At 45.5% G+C, this 20629-nt stretch overlaps 1 protein-coding gene and 1 long non-coding RNA gene across 3 annotated transcripts in view; both read right to left on the bottom strand.

Moving 5' to 3' along the window:
* LOC310694344 overlaps positions 1-20629 on the bottom strand; it is an 81176-nt gene that overhangs the window by 7206 nt on the left and 53341 nt on the right. The window contains exon 2 of the long non-coding RNA XR_014519604.1: positions 97-1094. This is a non-coding gene — a long non-coding RNA (uncharacterized lncRNA). The remainder of the gene's footprint in view (positions 1-96; positions 1095-20629) is intronic.
* Positions 2421-15784, bottom strand: ANP32E (acidic nuclear phosphoprotein 32 family member E). 2 transcript variants are annotated; one of them, XM_083477376.1, is made up of 7 exons: positions 15336-15784; positions 11608-11757; positions 10556-10678; positions 8969-9134; positions 8144-8316; positions 6622-6676; positions 2421-5775 (listed from the first exon to the last, which is right to left on the bottom strand). In XM_083477376.1, exons 1-7 carry the CDS (start codon positions 15387-15389, stop codon positions 5708-5710), a joined length of 789 nt encoding a protein of 262 aa, XP_083333502.1. In that variant the 5' UTR covers positions 15390-15784; the 3' UTR covers positions 2421-5707. The 2 variants fall into 2 exon arrangements, with proteins under 2 accessions (XP_083333502.1, XP_083333503.1); XM_083477377.1 differs by lacking the exon at positions 15336-15784 and adding an exon at positions 13719-13816.

Below are 20629 nucleotides of genomic sequence, written 5' to 3'. Positions count from 1 at the left end.
ACGCCCCTTCTGCCATCCGTTAACCGCGATTGCTTCAAGAGGCTGGCGGGCGAGGGGACAATTCTGAGGTAAAAATAACACAAAACCCGAGGGCACCTGAGGTAACGACGGTTGGAAATGCGCGGGAAAAGCTAGCTCTCCCTCGCGCGCCACTTCGAAGCTTCCAACGCCTCTTTCCTCCCCCGCCAACAGCCAGCTGCGCCGCTCGAGGCTCGGATTGGACAGGGGGCGGGAGGGAAAGGGAGACTGCGACAAGCGCCAGCCAATCCCCGGCGACGCACGACCCCTGCGGTCGCTCCGAGGGAAACCCCGAGCGAGAAGCGGCGTTTGTTTGTGTTCGCCGCTGTCTTCTTCCCGCCTTCTCTGAGGGAGTCTTGGCCGCGGAGCTTCCGGTTTTCCTCTGCCATTTTGAAATGCCCCATTCCCAGGGCGGAAGTGGAGGCTGCCCGTAGAAATGAGTGGGGGGAATGAAACTCTGCTCGTGTTTTGTATGCAATTCTCTTTGCATTGCGAGTTTTTCAATGCAGTATTCAAAAATAGGTTGCAATCCATTATCTTTCCGTTCCAGGTTGGTTGTGCTTGGATGGCAGACAACTTTGCAGTGTAGTTCACTAAATCTGAGAGTGGTTTCGACAGCCCTGCAATGACTCTTAATGACCCCAAATATTTCCTCTGCAGAAGAAAATATCTTGGGGGAAATCTCTCCCAGTAGTTCTTTTCACTCCAGTCAAAAGAAACACGTTGTGTATGATTAGGGGAGCTGACAATAATTCCAGAAACTAGAGTATTTGCCATTGCAAAATAATGACCTGCACTGGCCAAGGTGATCTGCAAACCTTTTTAGATATCTTGACAGGAGACAAGCCACATGGTCAATTTTTTTCTTGTAGATTTCCTTTTTCTGTGATCCTTGCATGTGGTCTTTTCTATAGTCTTCTCAGTACATCACCACACCCTTTATATTTATTTCCCAGTGGCCATTTCTGAGGAGGTATATAGACAAATTAGGGCTACTGGTTCAGGGGTTTGGAAAGCCTGCCCTGTGAGGAAAAGTTGAAGGAACTGGGCTATGTATTAGACCATGGGTAGGCAAACTAAGGCCTGGGTGGCAGATCTGGCCCAGTCAATCGCCTTCTCAATCCGGCCCGCGGACGGTCCAGGAATCAGCGGGTTTTTACATGAGTAGAATGTGTCCTTTTATTTAAAATGCACCTCTGGGTTATTTGTGGGGCCTGCCTGGTGTTTTTACATGAGTAGAATGTGTCCTTTTATTTAAAATGCATCTCTGGATTATTTGTAGGGCATAGGAATTCACCCCCCACAAGGTCTGAGGGACAGTGGACCGGCCCCCTGCTGGAAAAGTCTGCTGACCCCAGTATTAGACTGAAGGTAAGTAGGATCGGGCTCTTCAAAGACCGGAACAGTGCTCACCACATTCAGAAGAGGGCAAAATCAAGTAGGCTTAGTATATGCAAAGGTTGATATGGGCTAAATATAAGGAATCTTGACTACTGCAATAGCAGGTTGGCAATAGGGCAAACTAGTCAAAGCAGTGGTGGGATCTCTTGCACTCCAGCTCTCCAAATTTATAGGAAGCTGCCTTGCACTGAGTCCATCTAGTATTGCCTGCACTAACTGGCAGTATATTCCATGTTCTCGGATAACCAATCTTTTCCCCAGCCCTACCTTCACGGCCTAGGACCCTCGTACCTACGGGACCGCCTCTCCCGGTATGCCCCACGGAGAGCCTCAAGGTCCATAAATAGCAACACCCTAGTGGTTCCGGGCCCTAAGGAAGTTGGATTGCCTTCAACCAGAGCCAGGGCCTTCTCAGCACTGGCTCCGGCCTGGTGGAACGCTCTGTCTCATGAGACCAGGGCCCTGCAGGATCTGATTTCTTTCCGCCTGGCCTTTGGCTTGGAGCCAATTTGATCTTGGGGAAACTCAGCCAGATGGGTGGGGTATAAATAAATTATTATTATTATTATTATTATTATTATTATTATTATTATTATCCTTTCTCCTCCTGCAATGAGGCTACATTTTAATATTTTAATGTTTCAATATTTTAATGTATTTTAATTTCGTTTTTAAGTTGTATTCATTCAACTTGTTTTTATTATTGCTTGTTAGCTGCCCTGAGCCCGGCCTTGGCTGGGGAGGGTGGGGTTTAAATAAAAATTATTATTATTATTATTACCTGGAGATGCCAGGGATTGGACTAGAGAGCATCAGAATACTTTTATAGGGGTTTGCAGGCTAAGTAACTATGGTAAACGCCAACAGATCTGGGCCCTCTGGGGTATATAGGAAACTTCTCAAATAAGGATTGATACACACCTCCCTTCCAAGTTTTCAAAACAGTAATTTTACTTCCAAGAAGTTCAGACTACCCCCCCCAATAACAAATCCTCACATTGTCAGATTGAAAATCTTTAATTTAAAATTTACATCACACGGGGGGGGGGGGAGGGCAGGAGGAACACTCACATTCTGTTACAACTAAAATCCGTCAGAAGTGTGCTGTAGGTATTCGTTTTATTTAACACTGTCATGGCTTTTTCTCCCCCCTCCCAAAACACAGTTGCACAAAAACCAATTACCTCCAAGTTTGTGTCTTTTTTCTCTCTCTTTAGAATTTGAAAAGGAATCGCACACACTATATACATACTGCCATATAAAGAGCATCCAAATAGGACAAAATTGCTACAAAATATAAAACCCACCCTTACGTATTTTCATTAAAGAACCCACCAAGCAAAAAAAAAAAAAAGTTATCCAGAGGCTCTGTAATACTCACCCCCCACCCGTTTTAAAAATAATAAAAAGTTCTATTTTGCTCACACACTAAAGCTGACAACTCAAAACTGTGGCAATGTAGTTAGCTGGTTGTTACGTTTACTACATAAAAGATCCTTAGAGAAGATGTAAAACTATTGAAATACATACTATGTATAACCATGCTGGTGCGCTTGGTTTCATTTTACTCCTGTAAAAAAAATAACACACAAAACCACCTTTCAGCCTTTTAAATGGTCAAATACAGACTAGTAGTAGTCATTCATTGAAGGTAACTTGGGGGGGGGGGAAATCTTCTAAAAATCACTGATTCGGCCATTCATGTTTTTGAACCAGTGCAGGAGTTTGATGCACACTTGAGAGATCCCTCAACCACTAATTTTAAAATATGAACCTGGAGCAGAAGGCAGATTCCCTGCATAAGGAAATCTACTCCCATTGAGATGAATTGGGTCAAGATGGCTGCTCAGTAGTTCTGTGGTGTCAATCACAGCTCAGATAGTACCATAGCCAGGAAACCTTACATGTGCAATGAATTAGTACAAGCCAGACCCAACATTTAAATACTCTCTTTGTAATGGAAGGGTTTTATTATTTGCTGAGCCTAACTAAATTAAAAACAAAAGGGTATATGGAAAGGTGAGGGGGAATCTGAGTGAATACAAAGTAACTGCTTTTAAACACAGAACCAGCAGGACAACAGTATACGCTTTTTAAAGGTTTCTAATATTCATTCATACAAAAATGTAACAGGATTGGAATAAAGCTTTACCAAGTCCTTTCAGCTAAGTCATTTTCTTAAAAATCCAAGTCTTCCTATTAAAATGCCTTTTTGCATTTCCTTCTGTTCAAATGCCTCTTTAGAGTTAGCTGTGAATATTTCTGGGGGCGGGGGAGAGAAATACTGTTTCGCAGAGCTTCTCAAATGCAGTGTCATCAAAACTTAAGAGTCCAATGTCACATACTAAACATGTCAGAACGTGTGTCTAATGTGTTATTTATATTCACAGGCAACTGTAGTAAGGGGAGGGGCAACTCCCAATCCATCTATGTAAAAATACCCCTTTTTATCTAAAACCACATTAGCGACAGCTTCTTCTAAGCAGGACAGATAATAAAAAAATAGTATCTCTGGAATACAGCTGTGTGTTACTATTTGGGTAAAATATTTAACAATCCAAGTTAGTCTATCATTTAAGTAAGAACTGCAGGAGTTCTCAAGAGCCCAGTATGCCGTTTGCTGTTTTTTGTTGTTAAAAAGCAATCTGCAAAGAAGATCCATAAAAACCAGTTTTGTCGCCAGCACGAGGCTCATTGTCTTTGCTTTGCTGACAGGGTGCGGTGAACAAATTTCTGAAGGATTCTTGCCCAAATGTTTTCCCACAGCACGACCTGCACTTCTAAGGGAAGCAACTGCAGGCCTGTCATCAGCTTAAGGTTAGCATGCAGACAATTGCAAGGTTGATCCACCACAGCCCTTTTCAGGACACCTTTTGACAACAGCCAACCTCACTGCTAGCTTCACCGAGGGCAGGGAAACAGCAGGGCATTCCAGTGACCCTTTCCCAGAAGTAAGCCGATTGCCCACCCTCCCCACCACAAATTTTGTGCTCTAGGCCTCGCCACGTGGCTTAGTCTATCTACCTGCCAACTGTTCCCTTGAAAGGTGACATATAAAGAAATGTGCCTCTCCTATATATATATTTTATTGAAAGCCTGAAAAGCTCCAGGGTTTAAAAATAAAAACGAAGGGAGGGGGGAGGCGTCTAGAATTTGCATCAGAAATATGAATCCTGTTTCCATCTTATGATGATCAGAAAGATAACACAAAGGAAACAGCAAACTTGAAAGAACTTTTAAGTAAGCATTTCCAGGTTACTGGTGTGGGTGTATATGAAATGTTGGTTTTGTTCTCTCTCTTAAGCGTTTTGGGTCTCGCCTTTTCCAAAGAGCTCTGCTCAATCGGGCCAAAGCCAAGTCCAGTTCAGGGGAGAACCAAATGCCTACGGGAAGCCCACAAGCAGAACAGCATTCTCCCCATTTGTGATTCCCAACAGCTGGCATACAGAGGCATTCTGTCTCCAACAGTGGAGGTAGGACAGAGCTTTATATCTTCTGTGAATTTGTCTAACCCTCTTTGAAAGCCACCCAGGTTGGTGGCCATCACTGCCTCCTGTGGGAGTCTTTTCTCAACAGCGAGAACAGGATGGGCCTTGGGCCTGATTCTGTAGATCTCTTCTTACATTCTTATGGAAAAAGTTAGACTCAAGAGAGCTGATCCCATGCTTTCCATAGTTACACAGATTATTATTATTTAAATGGAAAGGTGTGTGTGTGTATAAAGTGTATGAGAAAGCAGAAGAGCAAAGACTTCACCTGTCTGTGCATTCTTCAGATGCCCTTTTAAAATAAGCCAATTGTTATTATCCAAATTCTTGACTTCATGCAGCCTTTGGTTCACCTCATATATAAGCCTCTCTAAGGAAAAGCTGGATTATCGCACTGCAGTTGATCTTAATTCAGTGTACAATCTTTAAAAGTCTGGATTAAATTAGTTAAATGTTTTGCTTTAACTGTTACTAGAACTAACAGCATGCTCACATAAAAATAGGGGGGGGGGAATCTGGAGAAAAATGTTTCTAGGGAGGTGGGGGGGGGGAGACAACTGGTTCAGTGATTAAAAAGGGGTGAAAAGTGTTCTCTCTGCACATGATCCAGAGTGGGCTATTATGTCTTAGTTGGAATGATAAAAAGGGCAAAAATAGTAAAAACACACTTCCTATAAAAAGTTAACACATTAATATCTTCTGTAGGGATACCTAGGATACATGGAGACATACAAGTCTGCATATCGCTATTGCGTATCCTGCAACAAAAAATGCATCTGGTCCTATTTTTTTCCTACAACTTAATCGTCGTCATCGTCTCCCTCATCTTCTGCTGCACGTTTTCTCTTTTCCCCTCTGACGCCTTCCACTGCAAAAAGGAAAAGAACATGTTCACTTATGTTAAAGCTAAGGCTAAGCACACTACAGGGATGCAGGTGGCACTGTGGGTGCTTTGGTTTATAGTGTAGATACACCCCAAGACAAAACTAAACAACCTCAAAAGGGGGACATTGGCTGTATGGTGACCTGTCAGGTACCAAACAACCGCATAACCCCTGTTTTTCCAGCATCATCTGGACAGACAACGGGAGAATGTATGAAGTCTTCAGGGCAATGTCTTATGTGGCTAATGAGTCATGTATTGAAGTCTAGCTCTTGTCTTTTGCTGTACAGGAAGATAAGCACTTCAGTAATAAAAGGAGGCTATTTCTAGCGGACCACAGAAAACTCTCCCAGAAATCCCCTTCTGTTGTGGAAACATTATAGAATGAAAGCTGGATGTTACAGCAATGAAAACACTAATTTAACACTTCCATTTGATTGCACCAACTTACAACCCCTTAGAAAAATATAGTCCAGCTGTAGCAACTTTATAAAAGCTAAATATAGGTTGCAAAAAAATTATCAGCTATTTAAGGCAGAGATGGCAAACCTATGGTCCTTCAGATGTTCTCAGCTCCCATCAGCTAGCATAGCCAATGGCCTGGGATGATGATGATGGGAGTTGCAACCTCACAACTTCTGAAGGGCCAAAGGCTCCCCTCCTCTGATTTACATCAACCAAGTATAAATTCAACTTATGTTGGGTTCAGATGTCCCCTTCCTCCAATGGAAGGCAGTTCCTTCAAGCCTGAAGGATCCAAATTAGGAAGTTTCAGCTGTTTTAAGAATTCAAAAGTAACTTTATTCACATGCAATTGAATATGAAACTTACCTTCCTCTTCTTCATTCTCCTTTTCCTCTACGTAATCATCATCATCTTCTTCATCCTTAAGAGGGAAAGAAGTTGATAGTCTCAAAAGTTCAGTATGATTTACAAAGTGAAACCAATGCTCCTAATCACGTTCTAATAAGGCTGCAAGACATGGCAGTCCCAGACTGTTGCATTCTATAAAAAGCAACGCCAAATTTCTCTGTGCTCAACTAAGGCAAAAGTCAAAAACGGCTAAGTCAAGAGGATCAACTCATTCCAAAATGCTTGGGAGTTGTTTAAGAACACACTATTAGAAACTCAGCTGAGGTGCGTATCACAGATCAGGAAAGGTACCACAAGGACCAAGATGCTGGCATCAAGCAGTCAAAGAAGCTTTTAGAGGCAAGAAGGCTTCCTTCAAAAAACCAAAGTCTTGTCCAAATGTAGAGAATAAAAAGGAACACAAACTTTGGCAAAAAATAAAAAATAAAAGTGCAAGCAGACAGTAAGGGATGATAAAGGAAAATATTGCTAAAAACATTAAAACTACCAATAATAAGTTTTTTAAATATATTAGTAGCAGGAAATCCTCTAGGGAGGTAGTTGGACCCTTGGCTGACAAGGGAGTGAAAGGAGTTGTAAAGGAGGACAAGGAATCTGTGTAGAAGCTGAATGAATTCTTTGCATCTGTCTTCACAACAGAAGAGACTAGATAGGCCATTGGCCTGATCCAGCCGGCTCGTCTTATGTTCTTAAATTTTTACAATTTAGTGAAGCTGATTACAAAAATAATACGCAATGGGCAAACTGTTTGCTACTGAATTGCAGGATTTCTCTGGTGTGCAGGGAGAATATAGCCAGTGTCTTTGACCTGCCTTGACATGCACCTCAGCGACATATAGCCAGAACCAAGTCAAGTATCTTGCCTTCGTGTTTCACTGCTCATTTGCTTATCTTGTTCTCAATTTGTACTCTTGGGACTTCTCACTAACTTGTCCTCAGCCATTTCATTTCCCACTAGGATTCATATTCCCTTCACACATCTGCACCATTTGTGGCGCTGAGCCCCCAATAAAGAAATCACTGGTTCTGTCGGGATCTATAAAGTACATTTTCAGATGTGGGTACATTTTTAATGCAAAACAACAGTCCCCGAGTTCTATAACGATAATTTCTCAGCCATGGAATTGTGCACTTATTTCCATCTTCCTCTGATGAATCTTTACCTGTTTCCTAAGGTTCCCTGATCTAATCCAAGCAACATTACTTTTAGTCTTCTGTCATTCGCAGCTTGGTTGATTTATTTTGAACAGACCCATCAGCAGCATTCTCTCGCAAAATAAGCTAGAGTCCAAGATCTCAAACCACAGCTTTTGCTTCAAGAATATATATGCCGGCACATTTATACAATTTCCATGATTTCTGTGTTGTCCATGGGAGCATGGCATGGACAAAATATACTCTTTTTTGCACAGCATGCACCAATATCTAGGTTGAATGTTTTGGAACTTGAGAGGGGAGGGAGGAAGAGCATAAAACTTACCTGAATCTCTTCTTTCATTAAGTACGAGAGGCCCACATCTTCCTCATCCTCCTCGTCTTCACCTTCACCCTCCCCCAAGTCTGAGCCATCGTCGTCTTCCTCGTCATTCTCTTCATATTCTCCTGGGGGACCAGCTTTGTCCTCATCTTCTTCATCCTCATCTTCATCCCCATCTGAAGGAAAGCTAACGCTAATGAGATGCACATGGCACGTGCTTCCAACTTCTGACAAAGAATTTACAGGTTCAAACCCACAGACTCAAAAAACAAGCACATGGTACAGTCCTCCTGGGACATGACTACTTCTGAATGCATCACAGCTGTTTGCAGGCTTGGAGGCTCAAGAACGTCCCCACCTGTGCTATCATATCAAGGAGGATTTTCGTTTAGCCTTCATCCCTATGTGTGTGGGGGGTTTTTTTGGGGGGGGGGCAACCTTTCAAAACATTCCTCCCAGGAGGACTATAACACGTACATTTTTTTTGGAATGTATAGATCAGTTCAACATCCAATCAAATGTTAGCTCTTTTCCAGACGTTAGAACAGCGATTCTAGAAACAAAACCCAATATATGAGTGGCTCGTACAACGTTATATATAGCAAACAATTTTTTTAAAAAAACAACAAAATGTATTCTTTACGTGACAGTTACGTTTTGCTGCTAGGTGCACTGTAAGTCTTTTTGGCACATATATAAAAAAGTATAGTGTGAACAGTGAATGTTAAACCACACAATTGACATGCCATTTGCTCCAAGCCTGTGACTTGACATCCACCCTAGAAAGGATATAATAACTGATCACCAGACATGTTTACAAAGAGTTACCTTCATCCTCTTCATCTTCTGAGTCGGGGGCCTCGTTATCCTCCTGATCAAACCCGTCAAGATACGTAATTTGCTGGAGCAAGTCAAACACGCTTTCTCTGTAATCCTCCAGGTTTGTGATCTCACAGTTAAATAAATCAAGACTCTTCAAATTCTTAAGATTTTGCTGAAAAGAATAGAACGACACATTAGATTTCTACGTCAACAGAAAACACCTTTTAACGACTCCTTTAGATGCTTCGTTATTAGGCCTGCCAACTCTGCACAAATGTTGGTAGCCCAGTCTGTAACATTACATCTGCAATCTAGGAATTAGCCCTAATTAACTTACTTCCAAGCAAGCGTGGGTTGGATTGTGCTTTGTTTTATATACACCCCCCCATATCTCCACAAACTGACATGACTTACAAACATAAGCAAGGCAAACATCAGTGAATTTTCTAACTGTAACCCTACCACTGAGCTAGAACAGTGGTTCCCCCAAAAAAATTGGCCACTGCCCCCTTGGACCTATAAACTCACCCCCAGTGCCTTCTACTCTATAAAAAGCATTTATCAGAATAGTGGTTTCCACAACCCAGTAGGAAAGATAATAATAGAGATATAGAGACTTCCTTATATATTTAAGTCATGATTCTGGGTAGATAACTCTGTTTTGAACACTTCTACAACATTTACCATCATTATTTATTAAATTTCTACACTGCCCTTCATAAGAGCATCACAGGGCAGTTTGCAATATGAAAACACAAAAATACATACCATAGTAACGAACAAAAACAATTAAACCCCCTACACAGCTTAAAGGCCATAGATTGATTACTTAGCTAAAGGTCTGGGAGAAGCGGAATGTTTTTGCCTGGCATCTAAAGGTATGCAACAAAGGTGCCAGGAGAGCCTTCCTGGGGAGAGCATTCCACAAATGGGGAGCCACCACAGAAAAGGCCCGTTCTCATGTTGCCACCCTCTGGACCCACCGTGGAGGGTCCACATGAAGAAGGACTTCAGAGGATGATTGCAGGGTGCTGGTGGGTTTACATAGGGAGAGGCAGTCAATACATTCCTTCAGTGCTCTTAATAATTTATCCATGCAGGGAGACAGTTGTTGGCAAAAGAGCTCTGCTACAAAGGTGGAGTTACAAGTTCCAGGCTCCAGTCTGATGGAGGCAAAACTGATTTAACCACTCCATGCAAACTGCGCAACAACATGCAAAATAGTCGCAGCTACCCTTCTTAAAGCTGATCTGTCCGTCTCATGTCCAGAATACGAACCTCTAAAGACATCTAGACTGTCCTTTATAAATTATGCCGACTTCCTTTAGCATTGTGCTTTAAACTCAGCTTATGAGATTTGTGCCTTTATATACCTGGTTACAAGAGAGAAACATTTACCAACGCCTATTATGCAGTCATGCCATCTAGTTACCCTGTCCAGCGATGCTGGGGTGAAATTATTCCAGGCTTCTAAACACTGCAATCCTACGCAAAGCTGCCAGCTTTGAGTATACTCCAGTGGACACAGCAACACTGATTTCTGAGTAACTACGAAATCGGGACTAATTTGTATAAATACCGCTTTATACTTACAAGGGCTTCCACAGTGCTGAGATCTTTGATTTTATTACCACTCAGATTTAGGTATGTGAGATTCGGACATCTCTCTGCCAGGACTTCCAGGCCTCCGGAAATTAGATTATCACTCAGTTCCAGCTACGGTGCAGAAAAGTATCATATGATTAGGCAGATGTTTTCCAACTTTTCCCATGTCTGTATTTTAGTAAAACCATGCAGCTCTAGGAATCTAAACAAACCTTTTTTTTAGATGCTATCTAAGGATGGTTGATTGCATTTTGACTTCTTCAGAGCCAGACAAGAATAGCAGTTCTAAAAATCTTCCTCGCATCATTATCCAAGTTTGCACCTAACCTACAAGTATACAATCATTTCCCTGCAAGCTTAACTGTAACAATCTCTGCTCAGCCATGAAGCTTGCTGGAGTGGGCAGGTTGTTCTGCCTCCGCTTAACCCCCCTCCACAGGGCTGTTTTTGAATGTACACGAATATAAGAAACAATGAAGGTAAATGTAATCCCTTTAAACCTTGGAACCCTCTGCCCATTGCTATCAGGCAGTTGCCTTTGCTGCGAGTTTCAATCTGTTCTTAACTTTTCAAAAGTATTACATTCTTGTTATTTTTTTCTGTTGATAATTTCTGCAAACTGCTGCAATATTTTTTTCCACGATCAAGTGGTATACAATTTTCATGAAATAAATGAAAAAGAAAAAGTCGTGTGCAAACATGTTTAAAAGGATATTTCCTGGAAAAACACCCAAAAATACAGACATGCAATTGAGTGCAACACAGTGTCCTCAAAATGTCCTCGACCACAACTCCCACCAGCCGCAGCCAGCAGCACTGTGCTGAAGGAGGCTAGGATAGCATCAAGAGCAGGCCTGGAGAGACCTAAATTCATAGACGAGCCGACAGGACCCACACTCCTTCTATGCAAGCAGTGTTGCTAACTGAGCTCAACAGGAATGGGCTAAATATACCCAAGGATTTAGGGAGCTAATCCTATGCGCTTGCAACCCACTGGCCAAACAGAACTAACTCATTGTTGCATTCTGGTCAATACTCACCTTTCGAAGCTTAGTCAAAGTGGGGAGCTTGGCGAGCGATGACAGCTCCACGTTGGCCATGCTGAGAAACTCTAGCTCTTTAAATGTGTCATTCAGACCTTCGATTTCGCCATTGCTAGACCGGCAATTGTCCAGAACCAGCTCAGCCACCTACAAAAACAGGACACAAGTCAACTTCAAGCTGAAGAAAGACCTATGCTCCCTGTCACATTCGAACAGATATTATGGGTGTTGCTCAACTAACCTTTACTCACAGACCTGTTGAAATTAAGAACAAAAGAAGAGCCTTCTGGATCAGGCCTACAGCGCATCCTAGCCCAGCATCCCACTCACCCAGATACCCCAAATGCGAACCCACAAACAGGACCCGAGCACAAGAGTGCTCTCTCCTCCTGGTATTCAGAAACATTTCTGCCTGACTGGAGGCGAAGCATAGCTATCATGACTTGCAGCCATCAACAACCCTCTCCTCCATGAAGACTCAAGTTCATTAATTTCAGTGGGTCCACTCGAGGATAAAATTTAGCCAAAGTACATGCAACGAGTGCTACATCAGGTTGCGATCGCTGCAGGTTGCGCATTTTTGGGTTACAGGCGCGCCCAAACCTGGAAGTACCGAACGGGTTACTTCTGGGTTTGGGCGCTTGCGCATGTGCAGAAGCGCCGAATCGCATCACGCACGTGGGCCGACGCGGCGCTGCGAACGTGCCTCCCATACGGATCACGTTCGCAAGCCGTGGTTCCACTGTACTGAAAAGAGACAACAGCATTTTTGGAACAAGCTTGATTCATTCCCACCCACCGCTCTTCAAGAAACCAGAAATGCACAATTTAGTCAAGTTTAAAACAACACCTGCGTTACTTTTTGTCTTTATAGTACAGTACTCTCAACAATGCAGAGTTGATTTGCATTACTAAATGCCACAGGAGCTGTTAGCTCTTCAAGGCTTAACCTGCAAGGAGCAGGGAGGAAGGGAAGGAAGACTTTCCCTCCTGCCAATCAACTGCAAAAGGGGCGAGACAGAGCAAGTGTTTGTCCTGACCTAAATGCAGGAACATCTGCTGGAGCCAGAGAGTCGTGAGTTGAGCAGCAGGGAATTGGAAAAGGCCACAAGGGGGTTGACTCTGCTCTTTGAAACAACACACGGCAGTGGAATTATAAACTGAAGTTTAGCCAGGCCACCGCTGCCCCAGCCCCAGCAGAAAGCAAAATGTGATCTTTGTTCACAACAACTGAATTTGACATATTTCATAAGAACATAAGAGACTGCTGCATCAGGCCAGTTGCCCATCTAGTCTGTTCTCACAATGGCCAACTGGATGCCTGTGGGAAGCCCGCAAGCGGGAATCAAGCACAAAAGCAACACTCTTCCCCCCACCTCCTGCGGCTTCCAGAAGCATCCCCGCCTCCGATTGTGCATGGCTAATAGCCACCCATAGCCTGATCCTTCTCCAAAAACTTGCCAATCCTCATTTGAAGCCATCCGTGCTGGTGGCCATTACTGCCTCCTGTGGGAGTGAGTTCCACAGTTTAACTACGTCCTTGTTACTTTATTATTTATTAGATATATGCGCAGCCCTTCATCGCAAGATCTCAGGGCAGTTCACAAAACGTGCATGCTTTTATCTGTCCCGAACCTTCACAGGGTGTCCACACGATAGGGAGAAAAACTTTTCCCTATCCACTTCCTCAACATTATGCATAATTCTATACAATTCCACCATGTCACCTCTTACTTGCCTCTTCTCTAAACTGAAAAGCCCCAAACGCTGCAACCCTTCAGAAAGTCCACACACATTTTGTGAGAAGCAGCTGGGAGAAAATCTAAAAAAACAAGTTCCCCCAGCCCCAGCCTCTATACCCAGGAGGTTTCCCCCAGCCCCATATCCAAGCAAAGAAAACACCCGAGACTTCTGTGCCAAGCCTTTTGGGCGGCTGTAACACCCAGGACTGCCCCTATCCATTATGAACCGGAAGGCACAAAAGGGGAAATATTTGCAACCAGTTTGGGTACATTTATGGCTTGGGGCAGCCACCACATCCCGTTCTCTTTGCTGCTTTCTCTGTGGCTGGGAGTGAGCTTGGAGCAAACCAGGCCATGCAGCGTTACCTGTAATACTCTTTTGACACCAGCACTTCCACGGAAGAGACATTATGGGGCGGAGGAAGTTACCAGCCTCTCTCTCCCTCCCTCTCTGGCAAGGCTGTTCTCTGCGAACTCCTGCCATGAACCTTAGCTTTTAGAGAGGGCGGAGGGAAGAAGGCGGGCGCTTTTGTCTCATCCCCACCCACCCACCCCCAGCGCGGAGCAAAAGGGACTCAGCCACAACGCAATCGCCTTATCTTCTGGAACCATTAGGGGAGCGAGCTTGCACAGGGAAGCGAGCCCGGGGGGGGGGGCATATGACGCCAGCCATGTGCTCTCTCTCCGAGAGCAGGGCAGAACGGCACCCGAGGAAAGGGTTGGGCAAGACACGAATAATTAAAAATAAAGACGAGGCTTCAGTTCTTAGTGCGTCAAAAATGCCTCGTTTAAAAAGGGCGCGGGTAGCATTAAAAAAAAAAAATAGAATCCTCCCCCATCGCTTTTTTGTGCAAGGCTACAGGAAAGCCCAAAAGCATCTGCGTAGTTGGACTAAGATGGATTCGGCGTAAGCCCAGCGACTTGTTTATCAAGCAAGCAATCTACGCAGCCAAGTTAAACTCGCATAAATAAATGCCCCCTTCAAACAACAGAATTTTTTTAAAAAAAAAAGTTTAAAGGGGGGGTTCCCAGAAGGGCTCTCCTGAATATTTCCTCGGGGTGTTAACAGAACAAAGGGGCCCTCCCTAGTTTTGTTTTGCAAAAAAAGCCACAACCCAGCCAAAGACCGATCCTTTTCCCCACCGTCGGCGAAAGGGGACGCGTGACCTAGATTTGACGGAAGAGCAGTTAACTAATGCAAAGAAAGCGAGGGAGGAAAACTTTTAATTCGGAAATACTTTCTTTTCTTACGCGTTGCCGGGGGGGGGGGAATTCACGCTCTCCTAGCTTGGCGGTTACGTACATAGATATATATTTAATTAACCGCTTTTGGGGCGGGGAGAGATGGCACCGAAGCATGACCCAGATTTCTATTTCTTTTTCTTTTGCGCCCATCATGGGGAGAAGGCGGCGCCAGGAGCGGAAGAGTTAACCCCCCCATGTCCTCTTTCAATCACGGTTGGCAAATTTACTTAAGCTCGCCACGCAAACCCCCGTTTTAGAGGGGCAGAGAGAGAGACAGACAAACCGGGCGGAGATGGGGGTCTGGTTTCCAGGCGCAGCGCCGGGAGGGTGGAAAGGAACCGGCGCCAGCACGAAAGCAAGCAGATGCCACCATTTGAAAAATAAAACCTCGCCTTTGGGGAGACTTTGCATTGGATCGGATACGCAGCCCCCCCACAAAAAGGAGATAAATTAGCCCAAGTTGTCCTTTTGCAGAACGGGAGAGGAAGTCCAGCATGGCGAAAAAAATAAGCGCGATCGAGTCCAACGCGCCCTCTCCAAATGCGCCCATCATCGCGCACTTTTAGCGCAATGGAGATTTCGCCTCGCCAAGAAGGCAGCGTGGAGGAGGGAAACCCACCATTTAAAGAGAGAAAGGGATTAAGGGGAGGCGGAGAGCTGTTTGGGATATTCCGTGGGGGGGGGGAGGGTTAAGGGATTTTTTTTTTTTTTAATTTTCATTTTGGAGTTTGTTCTCACCTTCTCGGGCGCCCGGTTCCTCATCTCCAGGTTGATGCGCTTCTTCATCTCCATCGCCCTCCCGCCTTTGCGCGCCGGCCCTGCTTTGGAAAAGCCCCTCTCCAAAAAAACAAAAAAGTGGAGGGAGGAGCGCGAAAAAGAGAAAATTACCCAAAGGAAGGGACCCCCCCAAAACGGGGTGAAAATGTATAAAAAAGGAAGGAACCCCTCCTCCTCTAAATCAACCCAAAGGAGCCAGTGCAAATGAAAGTTGGGAACTCCCAGGTGCTAAGGCTGCTGCCGCGGCTCCTCTCCCAGCCCAGAGCCCCCCCACCCCCGATCCCTCCTCCTCCTCCTGCGAAACACGCAGCTCCTTTCCCTTCAATGGCCGCTCGCACACTGAGCCTCCATGACACGGCGCATGGGGCCCCCTGGCAGACGCCCCGCCTCCGCCCGGCCAGTCGCCCTTGCGCGCGCGCGCTCTCCAAGCTCAGCGGGAGGAGAGGCCGGGGCTCCCCTCCTCCCAAAGCCGATTGGCCGCGAGCGGAGAGAACGCGGCCGCTAGTGGCTGGGCGAGGCGCCCATCGAAGCCTTGCCTCCCGCCTTCCCGATTCTCCTCCTCCCGCTGATGCCGCTGCGCTGTGTTTTCTTTTGTGTGCGCCTTTGGCGCGCTGGAAGCAACGCGCGGCTCGGGGAGGGGTCCCAGGGTTCGGCGAGGCTGGGCTGCGGCCATTGCAAGAGCTGCGCGGCGAGCGAGCGTCGGGGCTGGCACGCTGCCTTGCAGTGGCCTAAGAGGTCGCCCTTGCTGCTTTCTGCACGCAAGGCCTCTGGTTCGCTTCCAAGGACCTCTCCCTTCTTCCTTCCATGAGCTTTACTCTATGTATAAGTACATACAGTATATGTGTGTATACACACACACACACACACACTATATACATATATATAAGGTATATATACACACTATATATATATATATACACACACACATATATATATATATAGAGAGAGAGTTGTTTAGTCGTTTAGTCGTGTCCGACTCTTCGTGACCCCCTGGACCAGAGCACACCAGGCACTCCTGTCTTCCACTTTCTCCTGCAGTTTGGTCAAACTCATGCTGGTAGCTTCGAGAACACTGTCCAACCATCTCGTCCTCTGTCATCCCCTTCTCCTTGTGTCCTCAATCTTTCCCAACATCAGGATCTTTTCCAGGGAGTCTTCTCAAGCACTCAGGGCTGATTTCCTTCAGAATGGAGAGGTTTGATCTTCTTGCAGTCCATGGGACTCTCAAGAGTCTCCTCCAGCACCAGAATTCAAAAGCATCCATTCTTCGGCGATCAGCTCTCACTTCCATACATCACTACTGGGAAAACCATAGCTTTAACTATACAGTGGTGCCTCGCAAGACGAAATTAATTCGTTCTGCAAGTTTTTTCGTCTTGCGATTTTTTCGTCTTGCGAAGCACGGTTTCCCAAAGTCTTCAAAATCACCAAAGTCTTCAAAAACCTCAAAAAAGGCTACCACACTGCATGCTATGAGTTGCTCCTCGAAGTCACCCTGGGTATTAACAGTTTTAAGAAAAAGGAAACAAACTTGCAAGACGTTTTCGTTTTTTCCGTTTTTCGTCTTGCGAAGCAAGCCCATAGGGAAATTCGTCTTGCGAAGCAACTCAAAAAACAAAAAACTCTTTTGTCTTGCAAGTTTTTCGTCTTGCAAGGCATTCGTCTTGCGAGGTACCACTGTACAGACCTTTGTTGGCAAGGTGATTCTCTGCTTTTTAAGATATTCTATTCTATTCTATTCTATACATAATCCAGTGGTTCCCTAACGTTTTGAGGCGGCCGCCCCCTTGAGTTCCATAAATTCACCCCACTGTCCTCTATCTGACCCTATAGTGCAGGCGTCAGCAAACTTATTCAGCAGGGGGCCAGTCCAGTGTCCCTCAGACCTTGTGGAGGGCCGGACTATATTTTGAAAAAAATATGAAAAAATTCATATGACCCACAAATAACCCAGAATTCTGGGTTCCTGCTGAAATTCTTGCTGAAAGTCAATGATGGAGAGAGGCACGCCTTGTTAGGGAGAGAAATTCCACACCTGGGGAACCACCACTAAAAAGGCCCCATCGCGAGGCAGCAGCAACCAGGCATCCTCCGAAAGCGGCACCACCGACCAAGTCTCACCTGCCAATCATAGGGGCCAAGATGTTTGGTCCTGGAGAAGGCCCAGGCTGTATCATATTTTTTTTGACATACACACAAACACATCCATATAGTAGTGTAGTGGCAAATTCAGAAGTACAGTGGTGCCTCGCAAGACGAAATTAATTCGTTCCGCGAGTTTTATCGTCTTGCGATTTTTTTCGTCTTGCGAAGCACGGTGTCGGGAAAGTTTTGGAAAAGCTTCAAAAATCACCAAAGTCTTTAAAAACCTCAAAAAAGGCTACCACACCGCGTTCTATGAGTTGCTCCTCGAAGTCAAGTCGCAACTGTATTAACGGTGTTAAGAAAAAGGAAACAAACTTGCAAGACGTTTCCGTCTTGCGAAGCAAGCCCATAGGGAAAATCGTCTTGCGAAGCAGCTCAAAAAACAAAAAACCCTTTCGTCTAGCGAGTTTTTTGTCTTGCGAGGCATTCGTCTTGCGAGGTACCACTGTACAGTGGTACCTCGGGCTAAGAACTTAATTCGTTCCAGAGGTCCGTTCTTAACCTGAAACTGTTCTTAACCTGAAGCACCACTTTAGCTAATGGGGCCTCCTGCTGCTGCCGCTGCTACCGCCACACAATTTCTGTTCTCATCCTGAAGCAAAGTTCTTAACCTGAGGTACTATTTCTGGGTTAGCGGAGTCTGTAAGCTGAAGCGTCTGTAACCTGAGGTACCACTGTACAGTATCCCTTCATGATAGTCACAGCCAACTCGCCTCACATTGGGGATTTTAAAAGCAGAGGTTAGATACCCACCTGTCGAAACTTGAGATGTGATTCCTGAATTTTAGGGGATTGTACTAGGTGACGAGTCCCTTCCAGCTGTACAATTCTATGAAATACTAATTAGAATTATAACACACACACACACACACAGTGTATAGAAGATCTATTAAAACATACAGATAGTTGCAATTAAAACACCACAGTCCCACTGGTGGAGGAATGGGAGTGCGGAGGGAGCAGACTGCCCCTGGCACCACTATTTCAGTAGGGTGCCATCGCAGCAGCCCCCCCAGACACGCGCTGCGCACACCCCCTGCCAAACAGGCGCCACGCCCCCACAGACAGTACGTCACACCGCCAGAACGCGTGCCATGCCCTCACGGGCGGTGTACCACACCCCCGATGCATGCCACACCCCTGCAGGCAGCATACCATGCCCCCGGGGCGTGCCAGCCACACCCCCGCCTGCTCTCCGCCCCCGGTAGCAGAGCATGCAGCTTCACCACTGCACAGTCCTTTCCTTAGAAACAGTCAGTTCCCTATACCTGTTGGAATAGAAATGGCTTCCCCCGCTGGCAGAAAGACAACAAGGAGGGAGCCTGTCTATAACTTCTCTTGGAAGGCAAATTATATAATGATATAATTTTCCAAGATTACGCAATCGCCTTATGATTATGTAATGATCATAATTGGGGCTGTTTTGCAGTGATCAATGAAGATCTCCTGGCATTTTTTTCCACTACTAGGATAAATGATTTGGATTGCTGCTATGATCTTGTTCCTGAGTGACTTGACTTGTTATGTAAATTCCACTTGTCCTTAACAGTACGTGACCCTGTTCTCCTGAAGCACCTTCGCCTTTCCGTGTTCTTAGATGCTTAGCTTTGAAGCATGGAGGACAATTCTGCTTCGGTGTCCTTCTCCAGAGTGACCCCGGGAGCCGATCCTCAATGGCTGTCTCACCTTTTACTCAGATCAGCTCCAATTGGCTTCCCTTTCGTGCTGATTGGGCAGCTCTGTGTTTCTGGAGACAGGAATCCTGGTGCAGAAACAGTAATATGTTTCAACCCCTCTGCATGACTCTGTAAACCACTACACCACTGGATATGTATGTAGCATTTTCCTTTTATTAGTAACTAACTTCCGAGGAAGCAGTGGCGTAGCGTGGGGGGTGCAGGGGGGGCTGGGCGCACCGGGCGCAACATCTGGGGGTTAGGGTTAGGGGGCGCAAATCCACGGGTTAGGGGGGCAAATTACTTGCCTTGCTCCGGGTGCTGACAACCCACGCTACGCCACTGCGAGGAAGCAGGGAGGGTTTGAAGGTATGTTCCAGAAACCTCTGAATTATTTTTAAGCTTATGCATTTCAATCAGGATTTTAGAAACACTTTTTTATATATTGCTATAGATGGGGGAGTTCCCCCTAAACACTAGGAATGGATAAATGCTAGGATTTTTATTAATTGGGATATGGATCAAAACACAAACTGCAGAGCTGTGCCAGACCGGGAAATCCTGGGCAGGTTTATGCAAACCAACCTGGCAGAGCTATGACTATCAAGAGAACAATAAGGTAAAGGTAAAAGGACCCCTGACCATTAGGTCCAGTCGTGCCCGACTCTGGGGTTGCGGCGCTGATCTCGCTTTATTGGCCGAGGGAGCCAGCGTACAGCTTCCGGGTCATGTGGCCAGCATGACTAAGCCGCTTCTGGCAAACCAGAGCAGTGCACGGAAACACCGTTTACCTTCCCACCTATTTATCTACTTGCACTTTGACGTGCTTTCTAACTGCTAGGAGGGCAGAAGCAGGGATTGAGCAATGGGAGCTCACCCCGTCGCGGGGATTCAAACCGCCGACCTTCTGATTGGCAAGTCCTAGGCTCTGTGGTTTAACCCACAGCGCCACCTGCGTCCCAAGAGAACAATAGAGGGCCATTAACAATACAGGAGAACTCCTTCCCTCTTGCCCTGAGGTGTAAATAGAGACAGGGGTTGCCAAGGTGATGGGGTGTATTTTTGAGCAAGGGTTATTGGGAAGAAGAAGAGGAGAGCTCCATCTTTGGAGGGGACCGGCTGCAGACTGCTTGTGCTGCTGCCTCTTGCAATGACCATACCGTAAGATCTAGACTCCCTCCATGCAAACTGAATGTGTAAATAAGTGAATAAACCATATTTCTTAAAGCCGTGACAGTCTCCGCTGCAACTTCAATTCTAAAAAAGGACACACACCCTGCGTGGGTGCCTGGGGACCCCATGGGCTCTTGCCACCACTTGGCAGAAAGAGGGGCAGACACCCGACTTTTGTAACTATATGCTGTAAAGAATCTTGAAAGGTTTGGGGGCTGCTTTTTTAGCCAATCGCCACAAGGTGGCACAATAAAGCCACCA

Source organism: Podarcis liolepis (assembly GCF_965112155.1).
Source record: "Podarcis liolepis genome assembly, chromosome: 15".
Classification (NCBI taxonomy): domain Eukaryota; kingdom Metazoa; phylum Chordata; class Lepidosauria; order Squamata; family Lacertidae; genus Podarcis; species Podarcis liolepis.
Note: the sequence above shows the minus strand (reverse complement) of the source record. Positions and strands in the feature narration are given on the sequence as shown.